The sequence below is a fragment of the Tupaia chinensis genome, unplaced genomic scaffold (assembly GCF_000334495.1).
Source record: "Tupaia chinensis unplaced genomic scaffold, TupChi_1.0 Scaffold000503_1, whole genome shotgun sequence".
Taxonomy (NCBI): domain Eukaryota; kingdom Metazoa; phylum Chordata; class Mammalia; order Scandentia; family Tupaiidae; genus Tupaia; species Tupaia belangeri.
The window spans coordinates 1,957,139-1,974,588 of record NW_006160015.1 but is presented as its reverse complement, the minus strand read 5'-3'; the positions used below and the strand labels follow the sequence as shown (position 1 = coordinate 1,974,588).

Genomic DNA, 17,450 nt, shown 5'->3' with positions numbered 1-17,450 from the left:
CTTCTTTGTTTCGGGTGGTGACCGCCCCCTAAAAAAAAAAAAAAAAAAAAAAAAACTCTCCAAAAAAAAAGGAATCAGGTGGATACACCTTAGTGGGATAAAGGAAGAACAGTTTCAGTAATCAGGCAAATATTGAGCCCAGGAAGAAAATGTCGCAATGCAGGATTAAAAGGCTAATGGTAGCAAGGGATAGAATTAGGGTGAAGATCTGAGAATGAAGAAGGTAAGAGCGTGTTGGTAGACCCTATAAAAAATAAGTATCGGATCATTTCCAGAAGCTTCTGAAGACTCAGTGTTAAAGATTGAGTTGACAAATGCAGCAAGTACAGAGAGATGCAGTTAAGTGAGACAGTAAAAACATTGTTGTAGTTTGAGTTATTGATAGCTTCTAAAGTTGGAGGGAACAAGGTCACTGATTCCCACTGAATAACAATAAACAGCTGCTTAATAAAGAATTTACTAGGGCCAGCAGGTGGCATGGCAGTCAAAGTGCTAGACTCCCATATAGCCTACCACAGTTCGAGTCCTAGACCTGGCAGCTTTGCTTTCTCACTTTCCCTCTCTCTGGTCAAATTAAATAATAATAATAATGAATAAAATTAAATAATTATGTTTAAAATAAAGAAAGAACTTACTGAATTTTTTGCTGTTAAAACCACATGGGAGGAAAGGTCAACAAATAACGCATGATTAACAGTGCCCTGGGTACTTGCAGTGAACATTGAAAACATGCTGACTTTTACCCAGAAAAGTTACCAAGAAAAGAGTGAAGCCTGAAATGACAATTCTGTCCTGGACATTTGTGGATTATGAGTAGTACTGAGGTGACTGAGTTACCCTGAGGTAGTGGGCTTGATTATGGAGCAGTGTGAGCTCTAACGATGGTGTTGAAACAAGGAGATGATTTAGAAGTAAGCGTGTGTTTGTTCTCTTAACCCTTTCGATTTATTTTCATCCTTATAGATGTCTATTTGAATCATGACAGCAACAGTATTTTTTCTCTAAGTGTTTCTGTATGGCCTTACTGGATAAAAATCTCCTTTCCAGCTTCATGTAGAGTAAGGAGAAAAACTGTTCCACTTTATTATTTGATAACCTCTGTAGTCTGATAGACCTTAGACTGTTTTTGGAGTGTTTATTTGTTTAAAGGACTGTTGTAAAAGAGTTGAAGAAAGTACTTTATTGTGAGTAAACCATGGTTTTTTTTAATACTGTTTTTTGCAGAGTATTTTGCTATTTTGGGAACAGTTTGACGATACCAGTCATCATAGCTACCATTCACACCACAACTTAGCAGGAATCCTTCTAATCATTTTAAGGATTTGCCTGGCATTGTCCTTAGGCTGCGGACTCTATCAGATCATCGCTGTGGAGAGAAGTACGCTCAAAAGGGAGTTCTACATCACGTTCGCCAAAGTACGGGTTTGGGAAGAAAATGGCTACTGATCATCAACCTCTTTCCGGTTTCTTTAGGAAGTTAATAAACAGCCACACATGCTAACATTCTTTTTTAATTTTCGTTAATGTGCCAGGTGCAACTTTTAAGTCCCTTTTTGTGCTTCAACTCATTTACTCTTCACAACCTATGTGATACAGGTATTAGTCCCCATCCTACCAAACCTAAGGAACTGTATTTTCCATGTAATCTTTGGCAGGCCCGTTTTGCCTACATCATAATTTCTTTATCAATAGAAATTTTACATTTTTTTCTCTAGCATCAGATTCTAAATTTTTTTTTAAAATAAGTTAGGATACAGGTTGCATTTTTCAAGTTATTAATTGGCCACAATCTACTTTTCTCAGAGTATGCCATGTTTTACAACAAACCGTGAAGAGCATAAGCAGGTGGAGCCAGAAGGCTGAGTACCTGCTGTTCCAGCCGTCCTCACTCTATGCGTGTGAGATCCTGTTCACTTTATAGCTCCTTTCTATGACCTTCTTAGGCTAGTGAGATCTAAAAGTGAATTGGTTTTTTTTAATACCCTTTCAATAAATGAAAAGATTGAGAGGTTGGAGCCGTAGTATTACACAAACTTCCCTCCCTAGAAGGTTTCACTTTTCTGATTGAGAGACTCCATATCTCATTATCTTGGCATCTGGCATGCTGTTCAGTTGGCCCAGCCTCATCTGTGGTCTCTGACCATTGCAGGTAGCTATGGGTAGAGACCCACGTTCCTCCTTTATTCCTGTGGCTGAGAGAAGCTCCTACTGCAGCCCTAGGAACCAGCTTCAGGCTCCTGAATGCCAAACAGGAAGAAAATGCCCTTTGCTTTTGAATTTTTCAGAGACATTAAGTATATCTTATTTGATAAATTAATATATATTTGATGTGTTTAAGTCCTAAATTTTCCTCTTTTATGTTTAAAACATTACCAAACCTTTTTTCTTGAACTGGAACATACAAAACTAATATTTTTAGCTTCTTGGGTGAGGTCAAGCATCCAGAAGTATTTCAATAACAGAAAGTATTTCTTACCTCTCTCCCATCTACTCAGTTATCATCACCTTCTCATATAATTACTACTATTAGTTCCTATTTTATCCTTTGAGAGAATTTTTAATATATTCCTATATGTATTTACCTCCATTTTAAAAGAAATACTAGCATACTGAACACACATTTTTTCTTTTTTTTTTTTTTCCTTTAACTTCAACGTACTAGACATCTTTATTTTTTAGGGAGATTTTTTGCTATAGGGCTTCTGCACTCGCCAGAGAACAGAGAGAGACAGAAAGACAGCGAGAAATCACCCCCAAGGAGGGTTGGTCATGCTGCAATCCCTTCTCCTCCATTCCGCTCTTTGGATCTTGGGCACACATGCGCCTATGTGAGTTTTAAGCCACCAGGTCCGGGACTCGAACTGCAGTCAACTATGTGGTAGTCCAGTGACATAACCATTACACGTCTACTGGTCCCCATAGCAGACATCTTAACAGCAACTGTTTGTTAACTTATTTATTTATTTTTCAAGTTTATTTATTTATTTATTTTATTCCATGAGAGACAGAGTATGAACATGCATTATACTTTCTTTTTTTCAGAAATACACATTTGTACCTTGCTTTCTTATTTGTTATTGTTACTTATATTAGTGCATTTATAGTATAATATGTGTACTTACAACAGATTTATATATATAAGATTATAAATACCTAAAAGAGTATGCATTTGGCTAGAAACAAAATATTAGCATTATAGCAACAGTAAGTTTATTTATACATTTTACTATAAGCTCTACCCAGTCGAGATCAGTCAGGACCTAAATGAATGTGTTAGTTACATTTATTATCGGGTACACTTTGAAAGTAAAGACATAGCTGTGCTTAATTGACTTACCATTCATTTATTTCAGGGCTGTATCCTGTGGTTTTTATCCCATCCAGGTCTTGCATGTATTTCTCTCATTTTTAGTGACTTCCAAAGAGATAAGGTAAGTAATGTACATGATCAAAAACATTTTTTAATTGAAAATGTAGTCTTCATTGGGAAAATGTTAAAATAGAAAGGGGTCTATTTCTTCTTCAGAAAGTTCCGAATTCTTTAAAATAGCACTTGAAAACCAAGTATTTAACTGGTAAGTGTATAAATTGGCAGTACAAGATATAAAGGGATTTTTAAAAAATAATTATTTTATTTTAATTTTATTTATTCATTCATTTATTTTCATTTGACCAGAGAGAGACACACACAGAGAGAGAGAGAGAGAGAGAAAGTGAGTTAGTAAGCTACCAGGTCCAGGACTTGAACCATGGTCGGTCATGTGGGAGTGTCCAGCGCTTTAACCACCATGCCACTTGCTGGTCCCATAAAGGGATATTTTAAAGACATAGCTTATAAGCAAAGTGAAGGAAATAGCTTTTGTCATTAGGCTATTTCAGAATACTATTTTATGAATTAAATTACAAAATGTGTAATACCTTTTTTATAAAAGAATTTTTTTTTTTTTTTTGCTACACAATGTGAATAATCAATTACAAAGAAATTTGTAAAAATCAGTCTAATTGCTCTAACAGACTACAGACTGGAGTGCCATCTCAAGTAGGCCGCAGTTTGATTGCACCGATACCTAACTTCCTTCGGTGAATGGCTCTATCATTCAAAGTAGAGCCTGCCAGGAGCCCCTTACAAGCAGCGCGGTCTGTGCTTGAATGTACAAATGTTTGTTGAGCCTGGAAGACGACAAAGGGTAAACATGCAGGAAGGTAGTCTTCAAAAAGAGAGAAGCAACTTGAGAATTTTCTAAAGGGCTTTTAGAGTCCTCTTCAGGTTCAGATAGGGCATGGTTTGTAACTAAATTAGCCAGGAACCTGGTTTTTCGTACTATGTACGGAACTCCTGGCTGTAATGTGCACACTTTTAGGAGACATTGGTCAGACTTCAGTGTATATAAACTGTTAACAGGAACTTTCCCCTTGAACAATTACAGTTCTGAACATTAGTTATAGTTTCCTGCTAGAAAAGTCTTTGATAAATGTACCCATGGTGAAGAGGAAGGGTGTAGTACTTCGTGTAAAGCCCTGTGTTTTCTATAAAAAGCATATAGAGGTTCATGACACATTGAATATAGTTTCTCTATTTCTGCATGTAGTAAAAACATTCTTCTCCTTTTCTTTTCAGGTTGTTACAATAGGAGTTATCCTTTGCCAGTCTGTTTCCATGGTTATTCTCTACAGACTCTTCCTATCGCACAGTCTCTACTGGGAAGTCTCTTCACTGTCCTCAGTCACACTCCCACTAACCATATCGTCAGGACACAAAAGTCGCCCTCATTTCTGACACTTGATCTTTGTGGAAAGAAAAAGTAAATTGGTTAAAAGAGTGCAATAAGGACCCAAATACAATGACCTTTTTTTTTTTACACGTGGTCTGAAAAATTGAGCAATGAAAGCAGAGGATATTATTTATATAACTGCATTTAAGCAGTACCAAAACTGAAAGAGGTAATAAATGAAATGCTTTGGAATATGCTTAAACAATAAACTGTCCAGAAAAAGTGTTATTAGAAGATGGCTAAAACAATTTTCATGTGGAAATAAATGTGAAGAAGAGTATGATATTTTGGTAAGATGTTCACCACTTATAATGCCTCGTCTTATATCAGCAGCTAACTCAGGTCTGTTTGTCTTCTAAAAAGTAATCAGTTATATGATTACTTGCTTATACATATCTAAACTAGTTCAGTTATGAAATCAGTATAACAATGCACTGATTAAAAACTGCTTTTTTTTATGCTCTAAGGAAAATGCATTTCATATTGGAGTTTAAAGGAACTTAAAGTGAAATTACTTCAGAAACTATAAAGTATATTCACAGTTAAGTGAATAAGCTTTTGTTTATTTGTAAGTGGGGTTATTCTCCAGTTTTTTTCTATCATTTTGGGCTCCAGTTTAGGTTTTAGCTTGATTAGCAAAGGCTTTTTAACAAATAGTATTTGAAAATAAAATTTAAATACATGGATTGTAAGGACAAAGGATTTTTAAATCTGAGCACTTAAGTGAAGGGACAAACAGTTTTGTGTATTTAAAAAGAAAGAAGGAAAAGGTACTATGTAATATAGTACTAAAATCTTAATCCTGATATAATTCATTTCTCTTACATTGAATCCCCAATGATAATTAAGCCATATACACAGATTAAATTAACAGAAGCATTTCACATAAATGTTGGTTTCAGTCATCAACTACCCATGAATTCCAGCCCAAGGATACTTAATCAGGATTAAATTTTCTATGAATAATTGAAAAACAAAATACTCACTGGATTTGTTATAATCCATGTTGGCACTGGATTCTAAGTAGTTGCCATCTTGAATCCTTTGTAATAAAGCCATATTTTTGTGTGTGCGTGAGATGCCCCAGTACTGAGTGTGCTAGCTATAAAATATCAAGTGCCCAATTGAAGAATTCCTGAATGGTTGTCAGAAACTACTGTATAAAATGAGTGTTCCCATTTAATAGTCACTGATCGGAAATAACTCTGTTGCTATTTATCAAGTTGTTCAGGCCTTTTCATTTTGATTTACTTCAGCTTATTTAAAAAGTTTTTTTTTTTATCTACTTACTACATATTTAAGAAAAACAGTACAGTGACCTGGTAATCGAACTTTTACTTTAAATAGCTAAAATAGTGTAGTACAACTGAAAAACAGATGGTTTTGTCTTTGTTTTTCCCTGGCACCTAGTTGCACTGGAAAGAAAGTCTGCTTTCTTTTAAAAGCCAAATATGTTTGTGACTAGCAAAATGGCCAAGTACCAAAGTTGAGCCTGCTCATTAAATCATCTCGTAGTTCCTTGAGAGACATTTAATAAATGAGAGCTTACAGGTTAAGACTAGAAAATCTGAGGTTTGTTTCAGGTTTATGTGATCTGCCGAATGGGCATGACCTTTTTCTTTCACCATGTCTCACTAATAACCACAGTTATTGTCTGTTGTGTTCAACTGAGATTAATTAAGCTTAAAAAGAAAGCGAAGCCTTTTCATAAATTTTGTGGATTTGTAAAATGGGAAGGAAAAATCTTGTTGTTATTTTACACAAAGAACATAGTAACTAATCAACATGTTGAAATCTACTAGGTTTGCATTTATGAAACTTGAACAAGTTTTTTTTTTTTTACTTGTTTTTTAACTTATGGTTAGAATTGCTAATAATTTATTTTGTTATTGAGAAACCATTGTTAAATGAAGGAAAACATCTTAATGAACATCCCAAACTGTCCTCGATTAACAAAATGATAGTTCGTAAGTCATGATACAGTATCTCTTCTTTCTCTCAATGTTTACGTGGAGATTCATCACTGCAGCTTGCAGGAAGATATGTATATACTGCAAACTCTCATTAAAGGTATACTTTTCTACCTCTGTCAGGTAATGCTTTTAAAAATGTTTTTACATGTTTTTCTTAAGATAAATGGTCTGTCCAGAAGCTCTTTTTTTTTTTTTCCCAGAATAATTTCTGCCCTTAAGAAAGTATGATGGTAGTTTTTCATTCGTTCTTTTTTTGTTTTTGTTTTTGTTTTTGTTTTAATTCAAGAGAGAAAGAAGGCATGTAGGGGAGAAGAGAGAGAGAGACACTTTTAACAAGGTCTTTCTATTCTGATCCTCTGTCCCAGTTTCCCAATTAGCTGGGATTATTGCTGTACCCAGCCCCTTCAGGTTACTGCAGGATCTAAACTCAGGCCTTCCATGAGGCTCCAAGCTCACATTGTTTAGGCCACGGAAGCTAGGCCAGAGATGTCTGGTTTTATTGACATGTGTAGTAATGTGAGTGTGTACTACACCAGGCAAAGTACCCTCATTATCATTAAGCCTTCCTGTAATAGCCAAGTTCCTCTTTAACTGAGTATCAGAGAATAAATGACTCCTCTGTGGTGACCCAACTATTTATAATAACAGTTTTTCTACTTCACCCTCATGATTTAATGAGCAGTTAGGAAGTATATATGTTTTTAGTGAAAATGAAGGAATGATGTGGTGGTTTGGAAAATGACTCATCCCCCAAAAGGTCATGTTTTTGAATTTGGATGTCTCCCAGAAATTCATGGCTTGGGACTTGATTGCATTGTTAAGGTGTTAAGTAAAAACTTCATTTACGGTGTCCCAGAGTGGGGCCTTGGAGTGCGGGAATGTGATTAGAACAGGACCCCTGTGATTGAATTATGGTGGATATAAGGAGAAGAAATGAGCACAGAAATAGAGAGACTGCTGGGTAAATAAGCACAAGGAAGGAGACACAGAAACGGGTGAACAGCTGCTCTGCTCGAGATCTTGCCCTCTCCCTTGTTGCGGGCCAGCCTAGTGCCTTGGACTTCCGAACCATCAGAAAAGTGAGTCCAATTAAACATCTGTGCTTTTCAGTTCCCACAGCCTCAGGTATTTCTGTCAGCAGTGCAATAATAGACTAAGATACATAGGTAATTGTAGCTGATGATTTAAAAATTAAACCTGGGATTGTGCTGAAATCAGAAATAAACTTGAACTTAGATCTCAACACACTTTGGTGTTTGAAACTGGCTCCGAGGGAAAGTTAATCCAGGCAGAAGAGCTTGCTTTGTGGACATTTTTCATAATCTCATGTAAAGTAAGCCAAGTGTGATGAAAATAGAAGATATACAAGTCTAAGGTCAACTCTGAAGTAACAAGACTAGAACCTGTACGTCACCATAAACATGAGCCTCTTCAGCATGTCTCCCTCAGAAGACTCCATTCTCTGAAAGCACTTTGGAGATCTGAAATTCTTCGTGACATAATTTTTTGTTTTTGTTTTTGGCCATAGGGCACGTGTACTTGCCAGAGAGAGACGGAGAGAGGGAAAGTGAGAGAAATTAGAAATCATCCCTCGGTGGGGGATGGCCATGCTGTAATCCCTCTTCTCTCATTCTCTTCTTGAAATTTTGGACATATGCACATTCACCTGGCATTTTTTTCAGTCCACTGAATCCAGGACTTGAACCACAAAGTCGACCATGTGGAATCCAGTAATTTAACACCATGCCACCAGCTGGACCCCGTTTGTGAAATACTAAATAGCTACTGTGATGTTAAAGCTTTGAGGCTTTGTTTTTTTTATTTTTAGAACTGATGAGATTGTTAGAAATAGCTTATCAGTGAGAGGCCAATTTTCAAGAGATAATAGTATTTTTTTTTGTAATGAGAATTTGTTTTTGTTTTGTTTTGTGTTTGTATGTTTGTTTATATGTTTTTTGCTATAGGGAGTGTGAACTCGCCAGAAAGAGACAGAAAGCGAGAAATCATTCCCCAGCGGTTATAGTCAAGCTGCAATCCCTTCTCCTCCATTCTCTTGGAATCTTAAGTATGCACACACATGTGCCCGGTGTGGGTTTAAGCCGCCAGGTTCAGAACTCAATCGTGGTTGACTACATGGGAGTCCAGCAACATAGCCATTGTACCATCTGCTGGTCCTTCTAAGAGAATTTGTGAATTGAGATTATTTTTCCAAGAAGACCTGAAAACAAGTGTGGATGCTCTGTAGCTTGAACTCTTTAAAAAAAAAGGGGGGGGGATTATTTATTTAATTTTACTTATTATTTTAAAAATTTTACTATAGGACACATACACTCACTAGGGAGAGGTGGAGGGGTAGGGAGAGTGAGAAAGCAAGCTGCCGGGTCCAGGACTCAAACCTTGGTGGGCCATGTAGGAGCCCGAACCACCACACCACCTGCTGGCTCCCTAACTTAAACTTTTTTTTTTTCTTTTTTTGGAGAGGTTTTTGCTATAGGGCGCGTGCACTCGCCAGACAGACAGAGACAGAGAGACAGAAAGCGAGAAATCACCCCCCAGGGGGGATGGCTACACCGCAATCCCTTCTCCATTCTCCTCTCTGGATCGTGGGCATGCACGCACACACACCCGGCGTGAGTTTACCAGACCAGGTCTGGGACTTGAACCGCGGTCGACTATGTGGGAGTCCAGTGACATAGCCATTACGCTAACTGCTGGTCCCAAACTTTTTTTTTTTTTTTTTTAAGAATTATTTAACTTTATCATTATTTTAATATTTCCAGAGAGAAAGAGAGTGAGAAAGCAAGCCTCCATACCTGGTACTCAAATCGTAGTAGGCCAAGTGGGAGTCTAGCATCCTTAAACATCATGCCACTTCCTACTTCTACACTTAGTAGCACTGTCTAGCTCCAGGGGCACTGTTCATTGTGCTCCAGGAGACACGTGAGACCTGGAGATGCAGAGAGAATTCTTCCTGCCCACTATAGCCATTCTCTACCACACAGCCTAAAGGATCTCTTAAACAGGGAAACAACTTGCTCTAGGATAGACCTACAGCTACCCTTCATGCTAATATTAACAACTTTTTTGTATGTTTGAAATTATTTCAAAGTGAAAAGTTTAAAATATATGTAAACCAGATCCAGCTACTACTTCTCTGCCAAAAGCTTTCCTTTGGCTTCCCAATGGCACTTAGGGAAAAAGAAGTCCTTCCTCACTGCTGTGTGCTACGAAGCCCCATGTGATCTGGTCTCTGCCTTTGTCTCTGGTCTTACTGCATTCCACTTTCCCTCCCATTGTACACTAGCTTTCTTGCCCTTTATTCATCAAAAAATAGCTTACGCCATTGCCTCACAGCCTTGGCACTGCCATTTCCTAAACTTTGGAAAGTTTCTCTTCCAAATCTTGGCATGGCTGCATAGCAGAATCCTCATCCTTCAGGTTCTCGGTTCAAATGTCTTTCAGAGACCTCATGCCATCTGTGGTAGGGTTGTGTGGTGCCAATTCAGTCAAGCTGGAGATAAGTTCTGAGAATTCCCTTCTCTACATAGTTCTAGGACAGTGTGAGCTACAAGAAATGTTTGGTACAAGATTTAGCAGTTGGAAGCGAAATAGCAGCCAGATCCAGATTCTTTGTATACTTGAGAAGTCCAAGCAAGGCGGGAGGCCTGGAGCTCACCCACAGTTGTTCACTCCTTACTTAGCTCAGCTTCTTGATCTGTGGAACAACAGCCAGCCCCATGAGAACCTCACCTTGTACAAAAATCAGAAGGTTGTAAAGATTAAAAAAATAGTAAGGCCTTCTCTTAGTCACTCATTTCTCTTCCCTGGATCCAGTCTCTGTTACAAAGCCTTGCTTATCTTCCTAGAGATGGCTCCTGCATATACAAACACACATATATGCAAAATGCAAGTTATAACGTGCTATACAGATTGTTTTACGCATTCAGCATTTCACTGTGAAGTCCAACCTACAGAGTGGCCCCATTCTTTTCATCAATTGCATAGAACTCAATTATACACCATTTCATTTTGTCATATCAATTCTGTCACTGGATATTGCTGATTTCCAGTGCTCTTATTACAGATAAGGCTGAAATTAAGACTGTGAAATCAGGGCCAGCAGGTGGCATGGTGGTTAAGGGCACTGGACTCTGCTGACCACGGTTTCAGCCCTGGACCTAGCAACTTGCTTTCTCACCTCCCGGCCCCCCCTTCTATGTCCCTCTCTGGTTAAATTGAACTAAATAAAGTTGAATAAAATAATTCTTTAAAAAAAATACTGTGAAATCAAGAATTTGCCTAGCCTTTCTCCCCTCCTAGAGTGCATCCTCCCCTCCCTTTTCCCAGGTCTAAGTCCTTGGAATTTTCTACATGATGAAAGTATCTTTGTTGTTTCTGATGGTCCCTTGTAGTTACATTAACTAGATGACTCAAGATTGGGGCTAGCCGTACTGGATACCAAGCAATTGATTAGATAGTGTTGGAGCCTTAAGTCACATGATATCAGCCCAAACTGGGGAGGGGAAGAGGGGCTACAGATGAGTTCAGCCTTATGGCCAGTGGTTTAATCAATCATGTCTATACAGTGAAACCCCAATTTAAACACTACAGTGAATCTCAGGTGAGTTTTTCTGGTTGACAATACTCTTTTGTCAGACAGCAACTTTGTTTTATTTATTTTTAGTGCCAGAAATATGTGCAAGTGCAAGAGAGAGAGAGAAACTCTTCCAATGGGTTGGGGTAATGCTGCAATTTTTTCTCCTCCATTTCTCCATTCCATCAAAATTGAGGCTACACATGCACACATACCTGGAATGTTTTTCAAGCTGCCTGGGCTGAGAGCGGATTTGCAGTCAACTATGGGGGATCTGGCTCCTTATGGAAAGTGCTTAACCACTGTTGTATGGGGCCAGCCCTGTCATATATCCATGTTCCGACAGGATGACATGTCCCTGAGGACATGGAAATGTATTTGGGATCTTTCCAGATGAAGATGCACTGTCTTTCTTCAGTTGGTCTGTAATAATTTATAAATGTTTGCCATAATGAACTGTAAGCATATGTGTAGTGTTTTCCTGGGTCCTGTGAGTTGTTTTAGCAAACTATAGAATCTGAAGGGACTGTGGGAACCCCTGAACTTGTAACCAGTTTTCCAGAAGTGAGAATGGTTCTGGGAATGCCCAAATTTGCTGCTGGTGTCTAAAGTAAGGTCAATCATGTGGAGGATGGCTTAACTTCAGATAGCTGGTGTCAGGAGTCATTGCAAATATCCTTGTACAATATCAGATGCCAAACTGATAGTAAATAGTAACTGATCCCATAGTTTTAATTTCCATGCATCTTTTAAAAAAAAAAAAAGATTTTTGCTCTAGGGCACATGCACTTGCCAGATAAAACAAAGAGAGACAGAGAGAGAAAGCAAGAAATCTCCCTCCAGGGAAATGGCCATGTTGTAATTCCTTCTCTATTCCTTCAAGATTTGGGGGATGCACACACATGAGCCCTGCATGAGTTTCAAGCCGCTGGGTATGGGACTTGAACCATGGTCAACCATGTGGGAGTCCAGCAACATAACTATTATGCCATCTGCTGGTCCCTTAATTTTCATTTGTCTTAGTTTATATGCTTATTTTTTATAACATTTTCTTTATTTGTTCATTTATATTTTAACATTATTTTATTCCGATTCTTTATCTGTTCATATCTTTTGCCCATTTCTATCCTGTCAATTATCTTTTTCTTAGTGATTTGTAGAAACTTTCAGTAAAAGAAATTGGTCATTTTTATTAAGAGTTTAAATATGTTTTCCAGTTTGTCCTTTCACTTTGTTAATATTTTTTTTTTCTTGTAGACTAACACAGGTGGAATTATCAGTCTTTTTTTTTTCTCCCTGCTTTCTGTGTTCTACCTTTCTCATAGGTAGAAATGTCTCATCCTGTATTTTCTTCCAGTAGTTTTATGGGTATGTTTCTAATGTTCAAATTTTGGTCCACCTAGAATTCATCTTGCTGAGAAATATGAATTATGGAGCTAACTTAATTTTTTTTCAGATAGTTGTCCACTTATTGCAACATCATATGTTACATAATCCCATCTTTTCTTCATTGATTTGTTGATCATGGATTTCTAGATTTTTAAAGTTACCAAAGAACTATTGATTCATGCTCTAGTTCCACATATTTTCAATTATAATATTACAGTTTAAAATATGCTCTAGCTCTCTGGTAGGGATAATTTTCTATTAGTGTTCATATTTTTCATAATTTTTCATACCAACTTCAGAATCAATATTTCTGACTTTTTAAAGGAAAAAAAAAATCCCACCTAATATTTTTAGCGACATGAATTAGATTTCCATATCAATTTAGGAAGATTCAACCTTTAATATGATAGGAATTAAATTCACAGGTGTTAGCTTCATCCCATTGACTCCTGAGCTGAGCATATCAACTGTCTGAAATTATGGTTACTTCCACAATAATTCAAGAAATTGAACCGGAAGGACCAACAGATTCATAATGGTTACGTCACTGGACTCCTACATAGTTCAAGTCCCAAACCCAGTGGCTTCAAATTCAATCCAGGATGTGTGCGCGTGCATGCCCAAAATCCCAAGAAGAGAACGGAGGAGAAGGGATTTTGTCATGGCTATCCCCGTTGAGGGGTGATTTTTCGCTTTCTGTCTCTCTGTCTCTCCAGGAAGCTCATGTACCCCGTAGCAAAAAATCTCTCTTAAAAAAAAAAAAAAGAAAGAAAACTTGGACTGGTGTGAATACTTTCTATTTCTTTAATGCAGGTGTGTGTTTGCCAGTCACCTCACTCACACAGACTGCTCTATAAATCTTGTATATTTCTTGATATCCTTGGATACCTTTAATGTTTTCTTTCATTATATTTTGCACATTGGTGTTGTTTTCCACATGAAGACTGTTGATTTCACTATCCTAATTTTGTTTTCAGTCACTGAACTAAATTCTCTAATAGTTGTACTATTTCGTTGGTTCTTATCTCCTAGCCAAACAATCACATAATCTGCAAATAATGATAATTTTTGGCTTCTCTCTTCCATTTTATTCTCTCGTCTCTTATTACTACGGAAAGGACTGTATGAATGTTCTGCTTGCAGTGGATTTGTGTAACACTCAAAAAACACTGAACTTGGATAAATTTGTCTCCTTTATGACTGACTCTGTGTCAAGGAGGAAACACTACCTCATCCTGCTCACTATACACAACCTGAGAAATGACCTAGATAAGGAGTAGGTAGAGCCTAGCACTCTTGGTATGCCATCAGGAATGTTTGGGGATGCATAGGGTTCATGGTGGATCGCCTCCCTCAGCATCACAAACTACCAGAACTGATCAGGAAGAAATAAATATCCAAATAGGCCTATAACTATGAAAGAAATTGAATTCTTATTTAAAAGTCTTCTGAAATAGAGGGGCCAGTAGGTGGCTTGGTGGTCTAGGTGCCGGATTCCCACATGGCTGACTACGGTTTGAGTCCAGGACCTGGTGGCTCAAGAATCACATTGGGCAGTGTGTACCCAAAAGCCTAGGAAGGAGATGGAGGAGAAGGGATTATGGCTTGGCCATCACCTTAGGGGGTGATTTTTAACATTGCTTCTCATTGTCTCTATCTCTCTCCCTCCAGCAAATGCACATGCTGTATGGCAAAAACCTAAAAAGGAAAGAAAGAAAGATAACTCAGGCCTGGACCATTTTAATGGTGAACTCTACAGACATGAAGAAAAGATAACACAATCTATTCCAGAAAAACAGAGGAGGAGAGAAAGTTGCAAAGGCAATTTAGCAGACAAAGGAATGTTTTGTCAACAAATGGTGTTGAAACTTTCAGACATTCATGGGCAAAACAAATGACTCTCAACCTAAATCTCACACCTTGTATATACAATATTAAAGTGAATTGACGATCTAAATGTAAAACAGAAAACTAAAAATTTTAGAACTATAATATAGGATGAGACATTTGTAACACGGTTAGGCAGAGTTCTTAACAAAAGCACAATCCACAAATGAAAAAAATGATAAATTTGATTTTATCATAATTAAAACCTCTTGTTCTGCAGAAGACACTGTCAAGAAAATGAATAGACAAGTTACAGTCTGAGAGAAAACGTTTATAAATCACATTCAATAAAGGACTATAGAAAGAATGAATAGGGCTGTCTACAATGGTGTCATGTGCTGCTCAAGAGAGGCAGAATCCTACATGGTGACCCTGGTTTCAATCCCCAGTCTGGTGAGTTGAAAGAACAACTGGCACGTGCATGAGTGCCCTAGATTAGATAGACTGAAGGACTGGGAGCAGCATGTGTGCAAATGTCCTATCACGAATAAAGAAAAAACATTTTTTAAAAAAGAATGTACATAGAAGTCCTTAAACCCTACATTGAAAAGACAACCCAATTTTAGAGTCAAAAGTCTTCAGCAGGTAACTCACCAAAGAATATGCAGATGGCAAATCAGCACATGAGAAGATGTTCACCATAACTAGCCGTACGAAAATGAAATAAAAGCAACGGTGATAGGGCTGGCTCTGAGGCACAGCTGTAATGCACTGCTCAAGAGAAGTCAGACCCTGCATAGTGCCTATGGTTCAAATCCCTGACTCGGTCATCCTGAAACATGCTGGGTATGCATACAATGCCTAGGATCCAATGAACTGGAGGGTTGGAGGAAGGGGATTATGGCATAACCAGATCCTGTGGAGAGTACTCCTCTCTGTTTCTCCCTTCTCTCTTTCGTATGTGCACCCATGCTCTTTGTCATGATAAAGAAGAAAACAATGGAACCAAGGCAAGTGGCCATACCACTAGACTTCTAAATATTACTAAACACTAATAGCTAAAATAACACTGAAATTACCAAGTCCTCACAAGGATGCAGAACTGGAACCCTCCTGCATTGTTGGTGAAATGCAAAATGGTACAGTCATTCTGGAAAACAGTTTTACAGTTTCCTATAAATTTAAACAAATACCGTATGAACCAGCAATCTTGTTCAGTAAAAAAAGGTACTGAAGCTTTTTCATAATCGCAAAGTGTTTTATTATACTGGAAAGACCTTGGGCTTTGTGACAAAATAAAACCTGATTTCAAATACTGACTCTGCCATTTTTCAAAGATTTTCTCATCTGTCTGGTTCAAAGCAATGATATTTTTTAGCATGAAGGAGAGGTCTTAGAAGACTGAGAAGTGGCCAGATCTGAAAGGCAGGTTCTAGTGTTTCATGTGGAATTGTAAAGGTTATGTATGACACTTGTGCCTATGGAGTGCAGTGCTCTATCTATAGGCCTGAAGTTTGGATCTAAACTTTTTGATGAACCTAAGGCCCTTCCTAATCTATCCATTCATAGAGATAATATTTAAATGTCCATGAGGTGAAATGTTTGTTTTAAGTAATCATACACAAGTGGTAAGAAAAGAAAGTAGATGTGGTTGGAATATGTTCAACATTCTGTCTAATTCACACATGACTGCATTCCAAATTGCTTCCCCACAAAATAAACTTAAATCTCTTGCCTACCCTGGGAGCCTATAGGTATTTCAGAAGATTAGTGTGTTTTGTTTTTAAATTTTGCCAGAGGATACCCATTTTGCCAGAGGATGCTCTCCAGAGAAAGAGACAGAGACAGAGGGAGAAAACACTCCCCCCTCCCCCCCAGCAGTGAGGTGTGTTGATGCCACAATCCCCTCTCTTCCATTTCTCCATCCTGGTGGGATTTTGGTCACATGCACATATACCTGGCATGTTCAAGCCACTGGGGCTGGCCTTCAAACCGCACAGTTGGCCCTGTGGGATCCAGCTCCCCTCACCATCTAGCCACAGGGCTGGCCCCAGATGATTAGACTTATCAGATATCAGTGTTTGTGAACAGTTTTTTACATAGGTAACAGAGACAAATTTATTTTTTAAGAATTATTTAATTTTATTTATCATTATTACTATTATTTAATTTGCTGAAGAGCATGTGTACTCACCAGAGAAAGACCAAGAGAGAGAGAGAAACCAAGTCACCACATTTAGACTCAAACCACAGTCAACCATGTGCGAGTCCAGAGCCTTAACCACAAAGCTGGCCCCTTAGAGATGGATTTTTTTTTTTCCGTTTTAATTATTTATTTAATTTAATTTATTATTACAACTTTTAAAAATTTGCTGTAGGTCTTGTGCACTCACCAGAGAGAGACAGAGGGAACAAGAAAGAGAGAGAAAGTGAGAAATCAAGCTACCAGGCCTGGGACTCACCCCACAGTTGGCCCTGTGAGAATCTAGCGCCTTAACCACCATGCCACCTACTGACCCCCACATGGATATTTTAAGTGCAAAATTATTTCTTCCAGGATATAACACACATCACTGTAACTTACGTTCTTCATCGAATTAGTAAACCATGATACTTTTTATTTCGTTTTGTAAAAGCATCAGGCTTTGTGGAAATAAATATTTGGAAGTCATTAAAAGTTAACATTATTTCCAAACTAACAATCCATTTTTTTCTTTCAGAGGTTTTTGTTATAGGGCATGTGCGCTTGCCGGAAAGAGACAGAGAGACAGAAAGCAAGAAATCACCCCCCCCAGGGGTGATGGTCACGCTGCAATCCCTTCTCCTCCATTCTCATTCGGGATCTTGGGCACACATGCACACCTGCCCAGTGTGAGTTTAAGCCCCCGGGTCCAG

General features: G+C 38.0%; 1 protein-coding gene across 1 annotated transcript in view; it reads left to right on the top strand.

Annotated features, from left to right (window-relative positions):
• GPR180 (G protein-coupled receptor 180) overlaps nt 1-6,669 on the top strand; it is a gene marked incomplete in the record, with an annotated part of 35,763 nt that extends 29,094 nt beyond the window's left edge. Inside the window, 3 exon segments of the mRNA XM_006156613.3 lie at nt 1,225-1,416; nt 3,354-3,431; nt 4,619-6,669. Coding sequence (XP_006156675.2) covers nt 1,225-1,416; nt 3,354-3,431; nt 4,619-4,777 — 429 coding nt within the window.
• Between the last annotated feature and the right edge of the window lie 10,781 nt (nt 6,670-17,450).